At 36.3% G+C, this 25,169-nt stretch overlaps 2 protein-coding genes and 2 non-coding genes across 6 annotated transcripts in view; 3 read left to right on the top strand and 1 right to left on the bottom strand.

The window, feature by feature from the left end:
• Positions 1–135: 135 nt before the first annotated feature.
• Positions 136–5,259, top strand: LOC109605150 (WD repeat-containing protein 3). The gene is made up of 12 exons (XM_020021721.2): positions 136–439; positions 492–701; positions 757–954; positions 1,009–1,185; positions 1,234–1,433; positions 1,490–1,867; positions 3,488–3,647; positions 3,701–4,198; positions 4,254–4,493; positions 4,555–4,742; positions 4,796–5,018; positions 5,069–5,259. Exons 1-12 carry the CDS (start codon positions 269–271, stop codon positions 5,231–5,233), a joined length of 2,808 nt encoding a protein of 935 aa, XP_019877280.2. The 5' UTR covers positions 136–268; the 3' UTR covers positions 5,234–5,259.
• Positions 2,579–2,662, top strand: Trnal-uaa (transfer RNA leucine (anticodon UAA)). The gene has a single exon. It is a non-coding gene; the product is annotated as a tRNA-Leu (tRNA).
• Trnal-uaa (transfer RNA leucine (anticodon UAA)) lies at positions 3,224–3,307 on the top strand. Its single transcript has one exon. It is a non-coding gene; the product is annotated as a tRNA-Leu (tRNA).
• Positions 5,260–5,513: 254 nt separating the features above from the next.
• Positions 5,514–25,169, bottom strand: part of LOC109605155 (protein spitz) — a 180,537-nt gene continuing 160,881 nt past the window's right edge. For all 3 annotated transcript variants that reach the window (XM_049962748.1, XM_049962747.1, XM_049962746.1), the window contains 3 exons: positions 9,658–9,829; positions 9,534–9,595; positions 5,514–7,904 (listed from right to left, as the gene is read on the bottom strand). In XM_049962748.1, the coding sequence (XP_049818705.1) occupies positions 7,558–7,904; positions 9,534–9,595; positions 9,658–9,829 (581 nt within the window). In that variant the 3' untranslated portion in view covers positions 5,514–7,557. The remainder of the gene's footprint in view (positions 7,905–9,533; positions 9,596–9,657; positions 9,830–25,169) is intronic.

Genomic DNA, 25,169 nt, shown 5'->3' with positions numbered 1-25,169 from the left:
GGATGAGACCATAATACAAAAAATTTTGATTTTGAACATATCCCACTTTTATTTCAGGAGTACGTTTCAGAAGTGGGTTGTTTGTTTAAGGGCATTTTTATCTATAAAACAGGCAGAAATCACAAAAATCAACAATCGGATTAAATTTGACATAATTCAAGTGACAACCTTAGAAAACCGAAAACCCTACGTCAGATAGATTTATATAGGTTATGTCGTGTTTTGAATTTTCACGTGTTATTTACGTTCATGCGTTTGAACGGTGAAAATGGGTTTAACGAAACAATATTTGCGTTACGTGCCTGCCGGTAATTTTAATATAATCGCCTCGCAGAATTGCAATGTGGTGTTCGTCACGTTAGAAGGACAAGAGGGCCGGTTTGTTGCTGTCGGCGCATGTGAACATATAATTATATGGGATTTACGTCTGGGAGAAAAGGTATTTTTCACGTTTATTCTTTGGACATTTTACTATGTATATCCGTTTTTAGGCACAAGTTTTGCCGGGGGAAAAGTCCGCAGTTACATCATTATGCACAAGCCCTAATAAAAGGCACCTGGCTGCTGGCTATGCCGATGGTAATGTTCAAGTGTATGATTTGAAAACTGCAGATGTGGTCAGTATATTTTCTGGTCACAGGAATGAAGTTACAACTTTGCAGTATGATAGTTTTGGACACAAATTGGCATCCGGCTCAAAGGTAATGTATTGATCCAAACTTTAGTTACATTTTGTTCAAAGTTTGTCATTTGTAGGACTCTGATGTAATTGTCTGGGATACAGTTGCAGAGGTTGGTTTGTGTAGACTTACAGGACACAAGGGTCCAATAACTGAGCTTAAATTCATGACACAACAGCCTGTACTGATATCTAGTTCCAAAGATACTTTCGTTAAGTTTTGGGACTTGGATACACAACATTGTTTTAGAACTTTAGTTGGACATCAAACAGAGGTACAACTTAATTTATCATTCAGTATCCATTAATTAATTAATTTATTTATTTAGGTTTGGGGTATCAGTTTGATGAAAGATGACAAATATTTGGTAACAGCATCAGGAGACGCTGAATTAAGGGTGTGGAAGCTTTCACAGAAAGATCCAGACAGTGAGAATAAAACACCAGTAGAACATTTGGCTACAACTTTGGAATTGGCTACTTTAGATGACAATGATGACCCAACTGTAAGTGTAAAATATTTCATAATGAAAGGTACTTAACAAAGTTTGTAGCATCCACTTCAGTGTCACAAAGCTGGGTCAGTACTTAGGGGTGGCAAGGGTCGAGTTATTTCACTGTTTAACGACGTCAGTGGGCAAATTGTTGGATGCCATGGTACTGACATGCAGGTGGAACTGTTTTATTTCTGTTCAGACGACGAAGCCCAAACCAGACTAAAAAAGAGAATAAAAAAGGAAAAAAAGAAAGAGAAGTAATTTATAACATAAATAATAAATACATTAGGAGTACAATTATGTTGTGTTGTAGAAAAGAGGAAGATGAGCAAATGGAAACAGACACACTGTCAGACAACATGCAGTTAAGCCTGAGGGACGAGGTGAGACGTCTCAGCTCCATAAAATTGTCCAACAAACCAAAATCATTTGACTTGGTGCTGGGTAATGGGGGCGAACTGCGTGTGGTGATCACACTGGCCAACAACACAGTTGAACTGTACACCATGCAGACTTCCACTAAGGACACCATAGCCAAATGTCTGCGTTCCATCGTGCATCACGGACATCACAGCGAAGTGAGGGCGGTCAGCTTTAGCAGCGACAATTTGGCGATTGTGTCCGGCAGTGGGGAGTCGATTAAGATGTGGAATAGGCCGTCGCAGACTTGTCTCAGGACTGTAGAGACTGGGTAAGTTATGTGTGGAAGCGAGTATTTTGTGTTGTCTTCAATTAAAGCATTATAATTAGTAGTATTATGTATTATATGTACAGGGTTGTCCATCTAAAATATAATGTGGGATATTACAAGTTGGTCAATTAATACCTCATTAAAAAGGGCCACAGTTGTCATTGCTGGATTTCTCACTATCTAATGAATTTCCTTAATTATTTCAGCTGATTTACTTACGTTAGTTTATTATACAATTTTGAGACCTTCAATTTGTTGTTGTTCTAATTTTTATTAATTTTCTAATTATTTTTGATAACCTGTTTTTAATTTAAGATACCAACTTACCAACAGTTTTTTTACTATGTATATTGCTTGCATATATTAAAACACAATCTAAAAATAAACGTGTTGCCAGCACTGGAGGGGGGATTACCTTAAATTGTACAAAACTTAATAATAATAATAACAGACGAATATCTTTAAATACTATTTTCGTATGATTTATACCCAGTATGTTTAACACAGTTGTACAATCTATGGAACTCATCGAAAATGCTAAATTACAAACCATTTAAGTGCCTGTTACTGTTACAAGTACTTAAAATACAGTTCTATAGCCTACATAGTACTAAAACGCACACTTTTTCAAGTTGTATAACTTTGCACAACATTGAACGACACTGTGCAATATTGCTTGAATATCTCGTCATAATGAACATTTCGTTTCAAGTCAGGTTGGCCGAGCGGTCTAAGGCGCCAGATTTAAGCTCTGGTTCTCGAAAGGGAGCGTGGGTTCGAACCCCACATCTGACAAAACTTTTATGTTTGTTTATATTTTTTTTCCATTTCCTCCATAAATGTATAATATGAGATAAAATGAGAGAATTACTTTGTAAATAAATAAAATACGCATGTATTATTATTACCCTGTGTTGTGCAATTTAAAGTAACTCAATTGTATGGAGAACCCCGTGCCAAATTGGCCAGCTTTAAAATTTACATAATAAGATTAAAATATTAAGAAGTATTTTTTCTTCCAGTTATGTTTAAACTTTAAACAAATTTAGATTACAGGAAAAAAATCATTTTATATTGCCCAATGTTACATAATGTTATTGTTCATTTTAAATACTATTTTTGTATGATTTATACCCAGTATGTTTAACACAGTTGTACAACCTATGGAACTCATCGAAAATGCTAAATTACAAACCATTTTAGTGCCTGTTACTATTACAAGTACTTAAAATACAGTTCTACAGGCTACATAGTACTAAAACGTACATTTTTTCAAGTTGTATAACTTTGCACAACATTGAACGACACTGTGCAATACTGGTTGAATACCTCGTTATAATGAACGTTTCGTTTCAAGTCAGGTTGGCCGAGCGGTCTAAGGCGCCAGATTTAAGCTCTGGTTCTCGAAAGGGAGCGTGGGTTCGAACCCCACACCTGATAAAGCTTTTTTATGTTTATATTTTGGTACCGTTTCCCACATAAATGTATAATATGTGATAAAAATGAGAGAATTATTTTATAAATAAATAAAATACGGATCTATTACTATTACCCTGTGTAATAAACCATTTCTTAGTTACTTAAATTAAATAAAATATTAAGGAGAATTTTTTCTTCCAGTTATGTTCTTTCTACAATATTTGTGCCTGGTGATCGACATGTTTTGGCCGGCCTAAAGGACGGCCGACTCCTAATCATTGACATAGCAGCCGGCGACATTCTCGAAGAAATCCCCGCCCACGCCAAAGAGCTGTGGTCGATTTGCCTGCAACCCGACTTGGTAAGCATACTGCCAAAACAGTCAACATTAATTAACTAATATGTTTTTTACAGAGGGGCTGTGTGACTGGCGGCGGCGACAACACCGTCAAGTTCTGGCAATTCGAGCTGGTGCCCGACGAAAAGGGCGAAACCAAAGCCAAAGTCCTGTCGCTGATCCACACCCGCACTTTAAAGCTGGAAGACACGGTGCTGTGCGTCAGGATTTCGCCGAACAGCAAGTTCATCGCGGTGGCTTTGCTGGACTCGACCGTCAAGATCTTCTTCTTGGACTCGTTTAAGTTTTACTTGTCGTTGTACGGGCACAAGTTGCCCGTTCTGTGCATGGACATTTCCTCGGATTCCACGTTAATAGCTACCGGATCGGCGGATAGGAACGTCAAAATTTGGGGCATGGACTTTGGTGACTGTCACAAAAGTATATTTGCCCACGACGATTCGGTGACGGGGCTGCAGTTCGTTAACAAAACCCACTACTTCTTCACCTGCGGGAAGGATGGCAAAGTTAAAGAGTGGGACGGCGACAGCTTCGACAAAATTGTCACCTTGCAGGTACTAACACTTGTGTTTTGTCTATAATTTTACTTTATCTTGTATTTTTTTTAAGGGCCACATAGGTGACGCCTGGTCATTAGCGGTCAGCCCTAATGGCCAACATTTGGTCTCCTGCGGTGCCGACAAAGTGCTACGTCTCTTCGAAAGATCTGATCAGACTTTAGTACTACAAGATGAAGAGGAGGAGGAGAGGGAACAACAAGAAGCATTGGCCACAGGACAGGAAACGACCATTCCTGGGCAACCTGGCCTAAATTTACCATCAAAGAAAACAGTGGGCAGTGAAAGAGCTGTATGCATTTACTTCTTCAATACTCCAATAAGTTTTTGTTTAATTTGAATCTGTATTTCAGGCTGAAAGTATATTGGAATGTTTGGAAGTCTGTGAAAAGTACAAAGAACAACTGGCTGAGCATCAGGCCTTGCAGGCGGCCTCCTCACAAACCTTACCAGTACCTTTACCTCCACCATTAATGCAAGCATTCAATGCGTCAACCCCTGACGACTTTTTACTTGAGACCATCAAAAGAATCAGGCCAAGGTAAGAACACCTATTAAACAGTTTCATTGTTTAATTAATTGGTTTATTTTCAGCGACTTAGAAGAGGCCTTACTAATATTACCCTTTGGAACAGTTTGTGAAGTTTTAAATATGCTCCCACCCTTGATTATGAGGGGTGACCACATAGAACTAGTTTCAAAAGTAGCACTATTTTTGTTAAAGTTGCACCACGCCCCAATTGTTGCAAACAACGTTTTATTAACCACCTTGCAAAATATCCAGAAATTACTTTCATCAAAAGTAACAGAATTGAGGGTAAGTTTGTTGTTTTAAAAGGTTTCTTGTGTGCTCAAATTTTGTTTTAGGATATGGTGGGGTATAATTATTATGGTATGCAATATATGCAGAGGGAAATTGAGGCGGCTGAAGGAGTACAATTATTCAGGGATGCCACAGTGGAAAAGAAGAAGGGTGATAAAAAGAGAAAGCAAAGGGAGAAACTGAAAAGATCCATTATGCTTCTCAGTTAATTTGTAAATAAAGTTTTTAACATTAATTTGTTGTTTAATTTAAGTGGATAATTAAAAAAAACATTTTTAGCGTGGAGTTAGTAGTTATTCTGTGGAGTACATTTTTCAGGAATTGTTTTAGCTAGACTTTCTAGTTGATTGATTATACCCACAGTGAAACATGGTGGTGATTCAATTATTCTGTGGAGATGCTTCAATTCTTTTGGTATACCATCAATAAATGAATAAAGGTTTAATTAGATATTCTGGTTTAATTAACGTGGATAATAAAAACATCATGTAAATTTTTAGCGTAGAGTTTTATTATTGTTTTTATTTAAATTTATTACATATGTGAAAATAAACAAATAAGTATTCAAACATTTGTTCATCAAAATTATATACAAGTATTTAGACAAAATAATTAAAAAAATATTTTCGCCAAATTAAAACTACGCCTGCGACAGCAGTGTAGGGATAAACGCTTACAAAAAAATAACTATTAAGAATATTAATACTCGAAGTCTGAGATTGTACACTTTATGCGACACCAATGCTATTTTTAAGCTCATCACTGACGGATCTTTTGTATTTTTTAACCGTAACAATTAATTAATCAGGGTAAAACTCACATTAAAACAACTCGGGGACCGTAAAAATCATTTGTGTGGCATAAAACGTACGTTTAAGGGCTTTGGTTTGAGCGTAAATAAAATTATATTTTACAACTGGCAAAAAGTTTTGGCCAAACACCAAACTTACAAATATCGGGGGGGCAACAATAAATAAATTGGTGTTGTTAATACTTCATTAATTAATCAATTAAAATCATAACTATAAGGTAAAAGATATTTGTGAATTTGGTGTGCTGAATGCGGTTTTCTAAAATGATGGATTCATCTCCATAACCAAGGTAAATGGGTTACCTGTATTTTGTTGCAGTTTAGCTTGATTAATTTAGGTTTCGTTTCTACAGCGTGTGTGATTATTATATTGGAGAGGTGTTGAGTGAGGTGTTTCACTTTGGTTATGGAAATTAATACGACAGAAAACGTTTTTTATTTACTTTAATAAGTTAGGAACCAAGTGCTTATAAATATTAAATTACTAAATTACATTATTAATATTATTATTATTGCCAATAAGTTATAAATGTATTTAGACATTTATTTATTGGAATAAAAAATTATTGTATATCTACATTTATACAAAAGAATACAATTCAATTCTCGTTTATAATAGTTATTGTGGCGTCAACGGTGCAAACCCTTCGTAATTCGGGATTTAATAATAATTATTTTGATTATTGTTTGGAATTAATTACAACTGAAGGGTTTAGGCCCACGCCAGTAATAAATCAATATGAAAAATTAACAAGTTAACAATAATAACAAATGTTAGCGAGGTTTTGATTCAACGAATACATCCGGGAATGTAATAATTTTTCAACATAAAGTAAAAAAGGAAATTTAAAAACCATCTGCACATTCAGAACAAAATTATCTGTAATTTATACAATTGCATTTATTAAAATACCTCCGTGGAGGTACGTATATACATAATATTTTTTAAATAACTTATATAATTTAAAGTTCAGCCTTACGTATATCAGACTTGCTGTACATATACACTGTTTTTTTTATTCAAATACAGTTCTTGCTCACTCTTGGAACACAATACGTCATAGCTAGCACAAAAATTGGTTGCAAACACGGATTTGCAAAGAAAAATAAACGTTTAAAAATACACCAGTAGCGTGGTGTCTCACAGAAATATAAAAAAAACACACGGTATTCATATTTAGTCATCCTGATACATGATAGGTTCGGGTTTTTTTCCAAATTTCCGTGACACACCGTCCTACTGCACGAACGCGGCCGTTCCGACACGCGGAGGGGGCTAAATAAAATTTGTTAATGTTAGTTTATTAACATTACTTTTATTCATCATCGACTCGGGTCGCATAAATATCGGACACAAGCTGCATGGGGGGGGGTGGGGTGTATATAAAAAAAAAGGAATAAAAATGAGTTAGCGAAGCTGCGTATAACAAAGTGCTATTCACTTCGAGGGACACAAAATTTCATACAACGTATAAATTTAGTCTCTGTGGTAAATTCACGGGGATCAACAGTCCTTCCTACACGATTAAAGCCGTTCATCACTATTAATTTGTTAGAAACAACGCGGTGCGGCTGCGCCCACCAGTTTTACAAAAGACAATCAACGGCGTTGCTTAATTTTAATTAACAACGAAATACGGTAATGAGGTGTGGGGGGCCAGCCGCACGTGAGGTCCTGGCTAGCTATTGACCGGTCCGTTGGGGGGGCTTTGCGCACCACCGTCACGGGTCGTACGGCGCCGCCATCGCCGGCGCCTGGTGCGGCTCCGGCTTGCCCTGCTGCTGGTGGTACTTGACGTCGCCGCGGTCCTGCTGCACGCGTATCGCGACCACGTCCAGCGCCGTCGTCTGCGGCGTCTGCGGCGGCGTCCGCCACCGCGTCCCGAACGTCGGCTGGATGGCGTTCAGCTGCGTCGACGCGCCGTCCACGCAGTCCGACGAACGTTTCGACTTCGCGTGCCGCTTGATGTGCAGCCAGACGACCACGCACAGTATCACCACGAGGAAGACGGCTATCGTCGCGCCGCCAGCTATGCTCGCCGTCTCCAGCATGAACTTCCTTTGGGACGCTGCAACAACAATACATTTTTAGTCATACATTTCACAATTTGGTGGAATATTAAGATGATTTATAGGAAAACATGTCCTAAATTACACTAATACATGTTTTCACATTCAAATTTATTCAACATTCTTTACAAACATTCAGAAGTTGAGATTATTCGATGGAGATGTACCATTATTTGTTAAAGAATTCTTTTAATTAACTGTAGCTATGTTAAAATATTGTTTTGGATGATAATTTAGAAGAATAAATTAGTTTTTTATTAATGAGACTGATTATAATATGTAATAAATTAACTTTATAAGTTATTTAACTTATTTTTTACCCTGTATCTTCTTTAACAATGAATTATCTTTTTAAAATAAATAAAATAATGATTTTAAATTTATCAAAAATTGAATTATCAAATTTTGATAATTATTGAATACTTTTAGTAATATTAATCCTTGAAATAGTTTGATCATTAGCTGTCCATACATTAAAATATTATTTTGGGTGATAATTTAGAAGAAAAAAATAATTTTCTATTAAATATACTGATTATAATATGTAATAAATCACTTTATAAGTTATTTAACTTATTTTTTACCTTGTATCTTCTTTAACATTGGAAATTCTCTTTAAAATAAAGAAAGTAATGGTTTTATATTTGTCACAAATTGATAATTATCAAAATTTGATAATTATTGAATACTTTTATTAATGTTAATCCTTGAAATAGTTTGATGAAGTTGTACTATTATTTAGTAAAAACATTTTTAACTGGATCATTAGCTGTCTATACATTAAAATATTATTTTGGGTGATAATTTAGAAGAAAAAATTAATTTTCTATTAAATATACTGATTATAATATGTAATAAAGGAACTTTATAAGTTATTTAACTTATTTTTTACCCTGTATCTTCTTTAACAATGAATTATCTCTTTAAAATAAAGAAAATAATGGTTTTATATTTGTCACAAATTGATAATTATCAAAATTTGATAATTATTGAATACTTTTATTAATGTTAATCCTTGAAATAGTTTGATGAAGTTGTACTATTATTTAGTAAAAACATTTTTAACTGGATCATTAGCTGTCCATACATTAAAATATTATTTTGGGTGATAATTTAGAAGAAAAAATTAATTTTCTATTAAATATACAGATTATAATATGTAATAAATCACTTTATAAGTTATTTAACTTATCTTCTTTAACAACGGAATATCTCTTTAAAATAAAGAAAATAATAGTCTTAAATTTGTCAATAATTAATAATTATCAAATTTTGATAATTATTGAATAATTTTATTTATATATTAATTCTTGAGAAAGTTTGATGAAGTTGTACTATTATTTGTTAAAAGCATTTTTAATTAGATCATTAACAGTACATGTATTAAAATATTATTTTGGATGATAATTTAGAAAAATAAACTACTTTTTTATTAATGAGACTGATTATAATATGTAATTAAAGAAGCTTTATAAGTTACTAAACCAATTATTTATCTTATATCTTCTTTAACAATGGAATGATTCTCTAAAATAAGGAAAATAAAAGTTCTACATAGATAATTATTATAAATAATGGCCTTTTTAGAAGTCTACTTGAATGGTTGTCGATTCTTGTTAAATACTTACGTAAATATGATCCGTCCAGATCTTTGTATTCACATCTTTGACCCATATAACCTTCTGCACACCTAAAAACGACAAAGCTTGTTAGTGGAAACATATCCTAAAGGTTCTGGGGGTGTCAACTTACTCGCAATTGTATAGGAGCGTGTTCCCAATTTTGACTGTAAAGCACTTCGCATCGTTAAGGCAGTACCAGGCCGCGTAATTCGGCGGACATTCGTACGTGTGGAATGTGATGTTGGGCCGCACCGTAGGAACTGGAGGCCTAGGTTTTGGTGTTGTACGTGACGAACAAGCATCTGTAACAAAAAAAGTAACAGATTAACAATCAGGTCGTGTATAAATTAATCTGGTAAATCAGCGGGAGGTTGACAATAATTTTGCCAAGCATCACCATTAAATGGGAAGCGTTGTTCCACGGTACTATTGTTTAAGACAATTACTTCGCCGTCGTTTTATGGGAACTACAACAAAAGTTCTGTGCATAAATAAGTCGCCGGTGATGTTTCTTAATCCGTTGAACAGTCCCGCGTACCTTAATCTAATAACCGAACAGTACCGGTCGTATTGGGGGGCATTGTGCCCAAATCTCACGGCACCCGAGTGCAAACAAAAATTTTTGCGCACGTTTTTGTATACCTGTCATTTCGTGTCCCGATGTCCAGATTAAAGCGATCCGTTTTTCGTCGGGGGACAAACGGCGGCACAACGAAAATATCTTTTATGTCTCGCAGCACCACTCCGCAATGCCACAATGCCCATTCAACCCTACGTACACACACACACACCGACCGCATTTGTACGATCGGATAAATCAAGTGAAAGAAACGACTCTCGAGGAATTCTTGAATGCAACGGGGACGTACAACAATGGGGGGCCGAAGTGGCCTTTGAAATGTGCTCAAATATTTGAGGCATTGCCAACATTGAGGGCAATTTGTTTAAAAATTATTCCACTTTCAACAATGAAATAAAGTAGGGACGTTTACACAAGAGCAAATATCTCAGGTTTTACTAAGTGGACACTAAAATATTTTATATCAAATTAAAGCCAATTGTGTCCTCTATTTATCTCCTTTACAACATTTTTAAATTAAATTATCGGTTTAGGCATTATTTAAATAAATATGCACAGTTTTGAGTTACCACCAGTTAAAATTAAGGAAAAAACTGGATTTCTCAGCAAATTACTCCAAGAAAAAACATTTTTGACCCCAATTTTTTATTAGATGTTGAAATTTAATCTATTGCAGAGTATGTAAATGTCTGCTTATTAAAGTCGACTTTAAATATAGTAGTTAACACCTAAATATTTAAGTTGAAAAGAGGTTTTACTTAGGAGCAAATATCTCGGGTTTTACTTAGTGGACAGTAAAATTTTTATATCAAATTAAAGCCAATTGTGTCCTCTATTTATTTCCTTTACAACATTTTTAAGTTAAATTATCGGTTTAGGCATTATTTATAAAAATATGCACAGTTTTGAGTTACCACAAGTAAAAGTTAAGGAATAAACTGGATTCCTCAGCAAATTACTCCAAGAAAAAACATTTTTGACCCCAATTTTTTGATTAGATGTTGAAGTTTAATCTATTGCAGAGTGCATAAATGTCTGCTTATTAAAGTCGACTTAAAATATAGTAGTTAACACCAAAATATTTAAGTTGAAAAGAGGTTTTACTTAGGAGCAAATATCTCGGGTTTTACTTAGTGGACAATAAAATTTTTTATATCAAATTAAAGCCAATTGTGTCCTCTATTTATCTCCTTTACAACATTTTTTAATTAAATTATCGGTTTAGGCTTTATTTAAATAAATATGCACAGTTTTGAGTTACCACCAGTAAAAATTAAGGAAAAAACTGGATTTCTCAGCAAATTACTAAAAGAAAAAACATTTTTGACACCAATTTTTTATTACATGTTGAAATTTAATCTATTGCAGAGTGTGTAAATGTCTGCTTATTAAAGTCGACTTAAAATATAGTAGTTAACACCAAAATATTTAAGTTGAAAAGAGGTTTTACTTAGGAGCAAATATCTCGGGTTTTACTTAGTGGACAGTAAAATTTTTTATATCAAATTAAAGCCAATTGTGTCCTCTATTTATTTCCTTTACAACATTTTTAAATTAAACTATCGGTTTAGGCATTATTTATAAAAATATGCACAGTTTTGAGTTACCACCAGTAAAAATTAAGGAAAAAACTCCAAGAAAAGACTTTATATAACTTTGTAGTGGTTTAAAAAGTTAATTCAGATATTTTTAGTAATCCACTAACTAGAAAGTTGAGTAAAAACTGAAATTGTTTCACCTCAGAACCTCCTAACAGTGTGAACCAGCTTAAAAAATGTGGATATTATATGAGAACCAAAATCAGGTTACACAGAAACACAAAACACGGACATCGGAACATGCGGGACGTGAAAAGAAACCGGTGGCTGAGCAAAAATCGCCGAATCTAAACAATGCACGGGCCGAATTTCAATCATCGGCCAATAATACAACCGGCCCCCCCCGACCGGATCACCGGTCGAATTTGATCCATTAATCTGGCCAGAAAAATGGGCCTTTTCATCGCATTTTATTATTGGCACTGACGGCTGACCGATGGCTTTCCTTGCGCACCACAATGCAGGACAACAAAGCCGGTCGTCCGGAGGGATGATAATTGTGCGTGGGGCACGACCCCCGCGTGCCACATGGCCCCCGAATCGGACGGTGGCTCAATTAAAAGCCGGTCCCCAAAACGGCGGAAATTTGAATACAAAGTACGAATAAACTACTGTCGCCGTCGTCGTCGTCGTCGGTGGTACCTTTTTGTTTTCGGGTCGCGCAATTTACCGGCCGAGATCGCCGAGATATATAATCCACGGCATATGCGGAGCACCCTCCCTGAACATATGCCTCCGTATAAATTGACTTTTCTAATAAGCAAAGAGAAGCTAATTTCGCCAGGCCTGGTTTTTTTCCCCTGTGCACAACTTAAATAAAGGTGGGCTATTTTTTTTTTAACGTCTTCGTGCCCCGCGCAACAGATGCCACGGGGGGCGCAGAGCATCGTTCCGAGGGGATGAAACCTGGCAAGGGTCATTCCATCAGTTCTTCACTTCCAAAGTTTATCATAAACGTTGATTGTGCAGGTGCAAAATCACTATTTATTTCATCATTTAAACGTAATAGTAACTGAAAGTTGTTTTCAAAATAAAATTCCGAAAGTTTTACAGCAATAACAGCACAATAAAAGTCACCCATTAAGCACCACGTGAATTACATTAATAAAAACCCACAACTTAGTTCAACAAAGAATGGGGGGGTGGTACCTCAGTTGGGTGGTGGAATGTCCCCAAGACAACACTTAACAACCATAGTACCATAGAGTGTGCGTACCTTTTTTCCAAACACATGTCGCCGTCCTTATGGGACAATCAATTTCATTTTTTATTGTTGCAACGGGGATTTGGTGAAGGCGCCCCTATAATAAATATTTATCGGCCGCCGCGGCGTTCAAGTGCACTTTAATTGCGGCCACGGCAGCCTCTACCTGACGTGGACCGTAAAAAATCGACACAAAGACCCAGAAATGTGTGGTGTTTAATTTTTATAATTGAATACTTTTATTATGGCACCCCGTACTGAAAAGTATCTTAACAAGATTAATTTTTAGTTAAAATCTTTGTTAACAAGTGAATTTTATGAGTCAGAACTTCACATTTATCATAACAAGATAATTAACACTGTTAAAATTAAGTCAGAACTTCATTTTTATAGTAACAAAATACAGTTTGGACATTTAATTTTGTCCTCATACTAAAAACTCAGTTAATAAGTAAATTTTATGAGTCAGATCTTCATTTTTATCGTAATAAGACAACAAACATTATTCCAATTAATATAAAAGACAATTTGGACATCTAATTTTATCGTCATATTAATAAATTTGTTGACAAGTAAATTTTATGAGTCAGAACTTCATTTTTATAGTAACAAGATAACTAACAAGTAAATTTTATGAGTCAGACCTTCATTTTTATAGTAAGAAAATATAGTTTGGACATTTAATTTAGTCCTCATACCAAAAAATTGTGTTAACAAGTAAATTTTATGAGTCAGAAAGAGTTTTGCTGAGATTTATGTGTCCAAATAAATTAAAATATGTGCTTGGTCTAAGAGTAATCTCGGTGTAAATCACACGAACTAATTTGGACTCATTTCATTGTCATCCAGTTGAATTATCATTCCGATTTAATTTTGATTATGTGCATTGAATTGGCCGCCGCCTCGTGAAATGGTAAAAAGTCACCGGTCATCGGATGGAGCAATGTAACGCTGAATAATAGTAATTTTAATGGTGGGAAACCGTGAGAAGTTGGTCGTAAATAAATAATAAAAGTAAAGAGAGGCCTTTTAAATTTATTCATGTCTCCCGACACACATAAATACGTCGGAATCGTCGATTTTAAATTAAAACCGACCGTGCACTTAACTGGTTATTCATTTAGGTGAACTATTTTAATTAGGACCAATATATCAATTTTTTCGGGCTGCCCCGTAATACTACTTGGAGGCATTTTAACATTGTACGAGGGGCAGGTAGCCGGTTTCAGTTAGTTAATCGGCCGTGCACACACAAATCATTGCCTAATAACAGGTCACGGTACAATATAGCCGCCGTGCCAGATGACTTTTTAATTTACCCAATTCACATTTTATAATCGAATGCAAAAACATTCGGGACCCACAAATGCGGCGTTAAAATGATTGATGCTGTATCATACAATAATCCCAAAACTGAACTTGTGTGTGAGTGTGTGTTTTCTGGAATCTGAGCATCAATAAAAGTTTATCCGGGTGATCGGTGTCACATTTATGGCCCATACGTGACCGCCAAATGCGACTTTCGTGGCGGTCGACTGCCATTTGCGGTGACATCTTTTAGTTAATACGAATGTCATTCGGTGTGGGTGGGATCATTAGAAAACCAAAGGAATGTCAACTAGACAGTGGAACGCCCCAAAAACTTCCAATTTCCATACTTTTTAAATGTAATGTAATTATTTAGAACAGACTTCCTGACAGAATTTCTACCTACAAAGTGGTAATTGTCTATTTTGGGGCTGATGAGTACGATGGTGGTGAAGAAATTTTGAAAAATTGCGCCAAAACTCTCTTAAAATGTAGTGTGATTATTTAGAAGGCTGATCTTATTGTCTTCTTCAGAGAATTACTTCTTAAAAGTTGGTGGTTGCCTACTTCGAGGTTACTAGGTACGATGGTGGTGAAGAAATGTTGAAGAAATGACTTCAAAACTTTAAAAATGTAAGAAAATTGACCTACTAACTTCATCTTGGACTTGTAAATCACCTATTTTGGAGCTAAAATTGACACCAGTGGTGCCACTTTCCTCAATAGGAATCTCATTGTGGACGGTGTCATTAGAGCACCAAAGGAATTCCACCACGTCAGTTGCATCGGCCGATTATTTGTTTATTCGGACCCGGAATGAACAAGAGGCGATAAATAATCAAATCAATTAACAGACGGCAATTCGGTGAGACATCCGGTAAGAATGTGCACGATTCAAGATTCGGGTACCGTGTTATCTTAATCGTTTCCATATCTGGGTAGCAGGGACCCGGTACAAGAACCATTTAATTCCGAGATATCCAGGTCGTGGACGTCCCGAGAATCGGACAACACCGATGATTAATTTACGGGCCGCTTATCGCAAAAGAGGCACTTGATCCTTTCCCAACACCGATCCAACGACATATTCCAATTACGAGATAAACATGTGAGCCGTGGCCTCTTGGGAGTCCTCGTTCACACAATCAATCAAGACGGTAGAAATAATTGACTTTTTACCTAACTAATGACGTCCACCGCAATGTTTATTAAACGAAATCAACCGTGAAAACCGTGAAGAAAAAACCCGGGCACCGGTTACGTAACCCACATTTCTTTCTTTTTTCTTTTTTTTTTTTTTTTGTTGTTGTTGCTGAAGAAACCGTGAAGAATTTCGCGATTTGGAGCCGAGTGAACGGGGCGCACGGTTTCGATTGCCACCGCATCAAATAAAATAATAAAAGGAGTCGGATCTGGACCACCGTCGGTGGTCGGTGTAATTCAAACGAGATGAAATATCGCGTGATGAACAAAATAGAATGCGGTGGTCGACGAGACCTATTTAGAAAGAAACAGTCGTTTTATTGGAAAATGTATTAAATATTAAGTAATTGTGCTCCATAAAAACGGCTGATGTTGGTTACATTTTATTACTCTTGTATGCTTTTACAATGAATATTCGTTAATGGTTATCTAAAAAATTGGTTAATGACTATTTCGAGGCTACTAAGTACGATGGTGGTGAAGAAATTTTTGGAAAAATGCGTCAAATCACTTTAAAAATGTAGTGTAATTATATAAAAAACAGGTCTCATAGTCTTCCCCACAGAATTTCAACTTAAAAATTAGTAATTGCCTATTTTGAGGTTGCTAAGTACGATGGTGTGAAGAAATTTTGAAAAAAAATGCGTTAAAACACTTTTAAAATGCAACGTAATTATTTCTAAAACCGAATTCACTGTCTTCCTCATAGAATTTCTACATAAAAATTGATAATTTCCTAATTAGAGGTTGCTAAGTACGATGGTGATGAAGAAATTTTTGAGAAACCGCTTCAAAACACTTTTAAAATACAGTGTAATTATTTATAAAGCTGAATTTATTGCCTTCCTCACAGAATTTCTACATAAAAATTGATAATTTCCTAATTAGAGGTTGCTAAGTACGATGGTGAAGAAGAAATGTTGGAAAGAATGCTTCAAAACTTTTTTAAAATGCAGTGTAATTATTTATTAAACTGAATTTATTGCCTTCCTCACAGAATTTCTACTTAAAAATTGATAATTTCCTAATTAGAGGTTGCTAAGTACGATGGTGATGAAGAAATTTTTAGAAAAATGCTTCAAAACACTTTTAAAATGTAGTGTTCAGATTTCCTCTCGAAAATTTTATAATAATTTTAAAATAATTTATTATTTATTTTTTTATAATTTATAATTTTTTTTTATTTAATTTATTTGGGCAGTTTATCCTAATTATTGCTGAGTTGCCACGTCGATTATCTTAATGCATGTAATTCGGCGGAAACATCTGTGTTTTTGAATAGACTTATTAAACTTAGGTGCACATGTACAAAGTAAATGATTTTTTATTAAACAAACATTTTTTTAATTAATATAAATTAAGGAAAAATAATGAGAAATTCCCAGTTGAAACGATTAACTTGGCAACGTTGCCCTCAAGTGTCAGTTTCCAATACTGGAGGGACCCATACAAATACAGGTAATTTCCAATAATTTCAATTAATGTTTGTCTGGGTCGTTATTTATGTGCACATTAAACTGTCTAATTAACGAAAATAATCAAAACAAAAGGTAATCAGCAACTTTATAATAGGTTATGTGCGCCAAAATTTGAGGTTATCGGTCAACTTAGTAAACAATTATTAATTTCTTTAAATTACAAATTAATTATGAATACAATGAAATAAACCGATTGAAATTACTAATATCTATGTTGTGTGGTGCCCATAAATCGTTTGCGACTGTCTTTAAACTTAAATAAAACGATTGTGTGAAAGAAAAAGTTTGTGCATGTCCCCAACAATTTGATGGGTTAATCCAGACAAACAAGATGCCAGATAAAACTTCGGTGCCGTTTGACTCGATCAGCCTTCATTTAATAATGGGATTTGGTCGACGTGGCCGTGCATTCAATAATCTGTCCCGGTCACAGGATAATTTATTTGTCGCCCAGGTAAGCACATTAAACGGTATCGATGCGCGTCCTTAATACGTCGAGTGTTCGAATTGATCCCCGAATAAACATAAATCGTGGGGCTGTCGACAGACGTTGTCAATTTGAAGGGGGCAAAAGAGGCTCATTATCAATCGGTGTCGATTTGTTGTGAGTGGGACTGGCCCGCCAGTGATTTGGCACCCATAATTAGAACGGGGCCGGGCCTGTAATCAACGCGGGGCGCACTATGGGGCCCTGGTGGTAGGTGGTCCTTATTCAAACTCACAAAAATCTAAACCCAACACGAACAAATTTAGATGTCACAATTTTATAAGTACACAAACGCACTGATTTATTCGAATTCCGGGCACTAACTGTCTAGTTTATGTCCCTCATCATTTATTCGTACGCCGTGTAAACACCTGTGGCCGGTCATTCCATTAATTAATAATTTATTGGACGTCCCAGCAATTAAACTCCGAATCGGTCGTAAAAAAATGGCATCCTTGATTTGTAGGGATGGAAGGCGGAACACCTGACATTATTTCCCACTGATTTGGTGCACGACGTGCTGAATATACATTATTAGCGAGACAACAATTGTACATGAATTAGGCACCTGCCAAGCAAATTTAGCACCCACAATTGATAACCTGCGAAAAATCCACACACTTTCGGTCCGACTTCAAAGAGGGGAATTTGTTTATTCGACGCGGACGTGCAGGAATTTTGAGACGCCATAATCGCACGAAATATGCCTGGTAAACAACCGATGGGAAAAAGTAGGCCTTCATCAAAACACATTCCAAATCGGCCATTTTTTACTTTTTTATCAATCAATCACACCTATGTATTTATTTTAATGTTGTATGTTTTGTCTTGTAAGTGGATATACAATAAAGCTTTTTGTATAAGAAAGATGCATATTAGGTACTTACAGTTATAACGTACCAAAGAAATTTAATATAAACATGTACATTTCCTTTAATTTTGTATTTTCTGTCTTGTAATTGGATATACAATAAAACTTTTGTATAAAATAGACGCATATTAGGTACCTACAGTTATAACGTACCAAATAAATTTAATATAAACATGTACATTTCCTTTAATTTTGTATTTTCTGTCTTGTAATTGGATATACAATAAAACTTTTGTATAAGATAGACTCATATTAGGTATATACAGTTATAACGTACCAAATAAATTTAATATAAACATGTACATTTCCCTTAATTTTGTATTTTCTATCTTGTAATTGGATATACAATAAAACTTTTGTATAAGATAGACTCATATTAGGTACTTACAGTTATAACGTACCAAATAAATTTAATATAAACATGTACATTTCTTTTAATTTTGTATTTTCTGTCTTGTAATTGGATATACAATAAAACTTTTGTATAAGATAGACGCATATTAGGTACCTACAGTTATAACGTACCAAATAAATTTAATATAAACATGCACATTTCCTTTAATTTTGTATTTTCAGTCTTATAATTGGATATACAATAAAACTTTTGTATAAGATAGACTCATATTAGGTACATACAGTTATAACATACGTAATATATTTAATATAAACATGTACATATCCTTTAATTTTGTATTTTCTGTCTTGTAAATGGATATACAATAAATATGGTATACCTATATCATAAAGAATGAGTAAAGTAGTACCATCATCACTAATCAAATAAAAATCTTAAACTTTGTTGAAGAATTTTTATAATCCTACACCATTTATTGTGGCAAATTTAGTGGAAACTGTATGGCCGGATTATCAGAGATGTTTTTATTAAACAACAATCCGTTCTGTGTAATTACACGGACAGCACACAAATGTGGGTGGCTTCGGGTACGTATGAATAGTTTTTGTGTGGACACCAAGCATGCATATCTAATGCAATAACGAGAAACGCTCATTGAACGGCCTCCGCTGGACGTAAGTCATTTAAAAACTCCCAACAGCGAAACACCTTGAGCGAGGCGAGCGACGCATTCCGAGAAATAAAACCGTTTAGGCTCTCTAATAAAGTTATAAAAACGTGGACGACGTTCCGATGTAGGTAAAGATAGCTGCGTTCCCAATGACCATTTCCGATAATTAGACCGGGGCATAAATCTTCGACCAAACCGGGGCCGAGGCGAGAACTGCTGTGTCAATGCGACCCCAACACCCGCTTAAATTCCACCACACACAATCACCGCGCGACTCCGGTACTTCGGGTGGTACTTCAGTTTAATTAAAGTCCGAAATCACCGAACGGCCATTAGCGATTTTTTCGGTAAACCGCACGACATATGGTGACCCGGCGGATCGCCCAGAGAGGCCGGGCCGCCCTGCAATTATCTGCGGTACCCCAATGACAACACGGCAACACGCTGACGTCCTAATCGACCTATTTACCCCGGCGCAGACAGGATAATTGCCGTTTCGGTACGCCCGCACAAACACGGCCGATTGTTTTGTTTTCGGCCTTTTTGTGTGTGTGGCGGAAAACAAAGAGCGGGTACTACACACGCGGGCGACCGAAAATTGGGGCCCGGGTGAGGACCGCAGAGGAGGAAATCGGGCTGTGAGCGCCGCGATAAATTGGGCTGCGGTCTGGCGTTGATTGGACGGTTTCTGGTGGATTAGTACGCCGGGCAGATTGGTTAATGGGAGGCTGACAAGTTGCAATTAGGGAATTCGGGGTGACGTTCTCAAACATTCGATGTAATTGTGTTTGGAAAGGAACATTACTTGCTTTTTGTTGGCCCACTTCAACATTCTTCATTTGATTCTCGACTACTAACATGATTAGCACTTTGGTGGTATATCAAAATTGAAGACAGACCAGTTGTAATCAAAGAATTTTGGGTGGCATCCTCGAATATTCAGTATAATTGTGTTGGAAAGGAAGATAATTTGCTTAAAAGGAACATTATTTGCTTTGTGTTGGTACATCACAACATTCCTCATTCAATTCTCGACTACCAACATGATTAGTACTTTGGTGGTGTAACAAAATTGAAGACAGACCAGTTGTAATCAAAGAATTTTGGGTGGCATCCACGAATATTCAGTATAATTGTGTTGGAAAGGAAGATAATTTGCTTAAAAGGAACATTATTTGCTTTGTGCTGGTACTTCACAACATTCCTCATTCGATTCTCGACTACCAACATGATTAGTACTTTGGTGGTGAATCAAAAATGAAGACAGACCAGTTGTAATCAAAGAATTTTGGGTGGCATCCTCGAATATTCAGTATAATTGTGTTGGAAAGGAAGATAATTTGCTTAAAAGGAACATTATTTGCTTTGTGCTGGTACTTCACAACATTCCTCATTCGATTCTCGACTACCAACATGATTAGTACTTTGGTGGTGTATCAAAAATGAAGACAGACCAGTTGTAATCAAAGAATTTTGGGTGGCATCCTCGAATATTCAGTATAATTGTGTTGGAAATAAAGATAATTTGCTTAAAAGGAACATTATTTGCTTTGTGCTGGTACATCACAACATTCCTTATTCGATTCTCGACTACCAACATGATTAGTACTTTGGTGGTGCATCAAAATTGAAGACAGACCAGTTGTAATTAAAGAATTTTGGGTGGCATCCTCGAATATTCAGTATAATTGTGTTGGAAAAGAAGATAATTTGCTTAAAAGGAACATTATTTGCTTTGTGTTGGTACATTACAACATTCCTCATTCAATTCTCGACTACCAACATGATTAGTACTTTAGTGGTGTATCAAAAATGAAGACAGACCAGTTGTAATCAAAGAATTTTGGGTGGCATCCTCGAATATTCAGTATAATTGTGTTGGAAAGGAAGATAATTTGCTTGAAAGGAACATTATTTGCTTTGTGTCGGTACATCACAACATTCCTCATTCAATTCTCGACTACCAACATGATTAGTACTTTGGTGGTGTAACAAAATTGAAGACAGACCAGTTGTAATCAAAGAATTTTGGGTGGCATCCACGAATATTCAGTATAATTGTGTTGGAAAGGAAGATAATTTGCTTAAAAGGAACATTATTTGCTTTGTGCTGGTACTTCACAACATTCCTCATTCGATTCTCGACTACCAACATGATTAGTACTTTGGTGGTGTATCAAAAATGAAGACAGACCAGTTGTAATCAAAGAATTTTGGGTGGCATCCTCGAATATTCAGTATAATTGTGTTGGAAATGAAGATAATTTGCTTAAAAGGAACATTATTTGCTTTGTGCTGGTACATCACAACATTCCTTATTCGATTCTCGACTACCAACATGATTAGTACTTTGGTGGTGCATCAAAATTGAAGACAGACCAGTTGTAATTAAAGAATTTTGGGTGGCATCCTCGAATATTCAGTATAATTGTGTTGGAAAAGAAGATAATTTGCTTAAAAGGAACATTATTTGCTTTGTGTTGGTACATTACAACATTCCTCATTCAATTCTCGACTACCAACATGATTAGTACTTTAGTGGTGTATCAAAAATGAAGACAGGCCAGTTGTAATCAAAGAATTTTGGGTGGCATCCTCGAATATTCAGTATAATTGTGTTGGAAAGGAAGATAATTTGCTTAAAAGGAACATTATTTGCTTTGTGTTGGTACATTACAACATTCCTCATTCAATTCTCGACTACCAACATGATTAGTACTTTAGTGGTGTATCAAAAATGAAGACAGACCAGTTGTAATCAAAGAATTTTGGGTGGCATCCTCGAATATTCAGTATAATTGTGTTGGAAAGGAAGATAATTTGCTTAAAAGGAACATTATTTGCTTTGTGTTGGTACATTACAACATTCCTCATTCAATTCTCGACTACCAACATGATTAGTACTTTGGTGGTGTATCAAAAATGAAGACAGACCAGTTGTAATCAAAGAATTTTGGGTGGCATCCTCGAATATTCAGTATAATTGTGTTGGAAAGGAAGATAATTTGCTTAAAAGGAACATTATTTGCTTTGTGCTGGTACATCACAACATTCCTCATTCGATTCTCGACTACTAACATGATTAGTACTTTGGTAGTGTATCAAAAATGAAGACAGACCAGTTGTAATCAAATAATTTTGGGTGGCATCCTCGAATATTCAGTATAATTGTGTTGGAAAAGAAGATAACTTACTTAAAAGGACCATTATTTGTTTTTTACTGTCACCTAACAACATTCCTCATTCAATTCTCGTCTACAAACAAGGTCAGCACTTTGGTGCATCAAAATTGACGACTAACAACCAGAATTTAAATGTATTTCAACAACAAACAAAACATAACTTGTGCCTGTCTAGTACATTGTAACATTCCCCATTTAATTTCCATCTAGGTTTCTTCGTGTGAGCCCCAACAATAAATTAAAAAAAAAGCCTACATGGGATTATTATCGGGCATTGTAAAAGTCCGTAACAATGTTGAAATTTACTGTTTTATTGACTTCCTGTAGTGGCATCAACAAGGGGCTGATCATGAATGGATACAAACACTGGAGCACACATTTATGGTGGCCATAAACATTCTGTACTTATTACTAATTGCACTGGCGCATTTCTATGCGACGTGAAGGAGGAATGCTGTGTGACTGATCTAAAAATACCTCAACACCGGTTGAAGAACGAGATCACTCCTTTGTTTCGATCCGTTCCCATGATTTAAGGTGGTACCACTTTTATTGATGATGAAGGTAAAACCGACGTGATGCAGTACCATTAGAAGTTGCTTGGTTAATACGAATTAACTGTAAAACGACGAATAAAGGCCAAATTCCCTCTTCAGGAGCCGTTCCTCCCGTTCCAATAACTAGACGAAATGAACAGTATGTGTGTACTCGACCGTTGCGTTCGTTTTCTACGTGCGCACGTTGCACCAGCAAATCGTATTCCGTCCATTCAATATCAACCAGCAACCGGTACTTATTGGTACCGGCAGCACCTGTGCCACTATGTGTTGTGTGTGGGAAAATGTGCTTTCGTAACTTTCGATTGCACAGCAAGCAGCTAAACCACCAAGTTAACGTCATTAATTGCTGACGATTGGTTATAATAAGAGCACACTCGTCTTCACCACCGAAGGTTGCCTACGCCAAAACAAGTCATTATTTCATTAGCAAGTCTTTCGCAAAAGTTGGCAGGTGTTGCACTTAAGCAAACAATAATCGATTCCGACATGCGAGACGTGACCTTGCACGGCCTTGGTCTGGGTGAAAAAAATGCAATCGCTGTCACATCACGGCAACTAATTGGCCATTTTGGGCACCTCATTTGCGTCCGCACAAAAGACTGGGAGCGCATAGTTGCGGTTTCGAAAGGAATGTCCGAAAATCCGCGGTCGGGTGACTGAATCGCCTAAACTAGATGCGGGACAGACCTCATTTGTATTCCGTGGAAGCACCGAAGCACGGTGGTACCGAAACCCGAAGCACCACTGTCGATTGTACTAACTGCAAGACGGGCAAGAGGCGGCGAACTAATCCAAAGAGACGGTTAATTGGTTGGCAGAATGCGGCCCCGATCTGGCGACCATTAGTGATTTCCCAGAACCACCCAATTTGTCGGTCGGCCGTGGCACGGTTTTAGCGCCCCACCGTGCGACGGCGGCTACTTCTAAATGGCCGGGGCATCCGTGATTCGTTATAAATGATAACATCAACGGCGGCGGACCGGTGTCCGCTGACATATCGAAGGTGTTCTTGTTTTTTCAATAACGACTGTCCGTGTCCAGATTTATTAGATCTCCGACACCAGACGCCGGGGGGACAGTACCCGGCGACCCGGTACACGACAAACGCATTCGGCCGCATCCAGCGACCCGGGCCATTCCACCTCTTCAAAAGGGGCCAGCTTTGAGAAGAGTCCTATGGTAATTTTGATTTGATTTGATTCTCGGCTACCAACACGATTAGTACTTTGGTGGTGCATCAAAATTGAAGACAGACCAGTTGTAATCAAAGAATTTTGGGTGGCATCCTCGAATATTCAATATAATTGTGTTGGAAAGGAAGATAATTTGCTCAAAAGGAACATTATTTGCTTTGTGCTGGTACTTCACAACATTCCTCATTCGATTCTCGACTACCAACATGATTAGTACTTTGGTGGTGCATCAAAATTGAAGACAGACCAGTTGTAATCAAAGAATTTTGGGTGGCATCCTCGAATATTCAGTATAATTGTGTTGGAAAGGAAGATAATTTGCTTAAAAGGAACATTATTTGCTTTGTGCTGGTACATCACAACATTCCTCATTCGATTCTCGACTACCAACATGATTAGTACTTTGGTGGTGCATCAAAATTGAAGACAGACCAGTTGTAATCAAAGAATTTTGGGTGGCATCCTCGAATATTCAGTATAATTGTGTTGGGAAGGAAGATAATTTGCTTAAAAGGAACATTATTTGCTTTGTGCTGGTACATCACAACATTCCTCATTCGATTCTCGACTACCAACATGATTAGTACTTTGGTGGTGCATCAAAATTGAAGACAGACCAGTTGTAATTAAAGAATTTTGGGTGGCATCCTCGAATATTCAGTATAATTGTGTTGGAAAGGAAGATAATTTGCTCAAAAGGAACATTATTTGCTTTGTGCTGGTACATCACAACATTCCTCATTCGATTCTCGACTACCAACAAGATTAGTACTTTGGTGGTGCATCAAAATTGAAGACAGACCAGTTGTAATTAAAGAATTTTGGGTGGCATCCTCGAATATTCAGTATAATTGTGTTGGAAAGGAAGATAATTTGCTCAAAAGGAACATTATTTGCTTTGTGCTGGTACATCACAACATTCCTCATTCGATTCTCGACTACCAACATGATTA

The sequence above is a fragment of the Aethina tumida genome, chromosome 2 (genome assembly GCF_024364675.1).
Source record: "Aethina tumida isolate Nest 87 chromosome 2, icAetTumi1.1, whole genome shotgun sequence".
Lineage (NCBI taxonomy): Eukaryota > Metazoa > Arthropoda > Insecta > Coleoptera > Nitidulidae > Aethina > Aethina tumida.
Note: the sequence above shows the minus strand (reverse complement) of the source record. Positions and strands in the feature narration are given on the sequence as shown.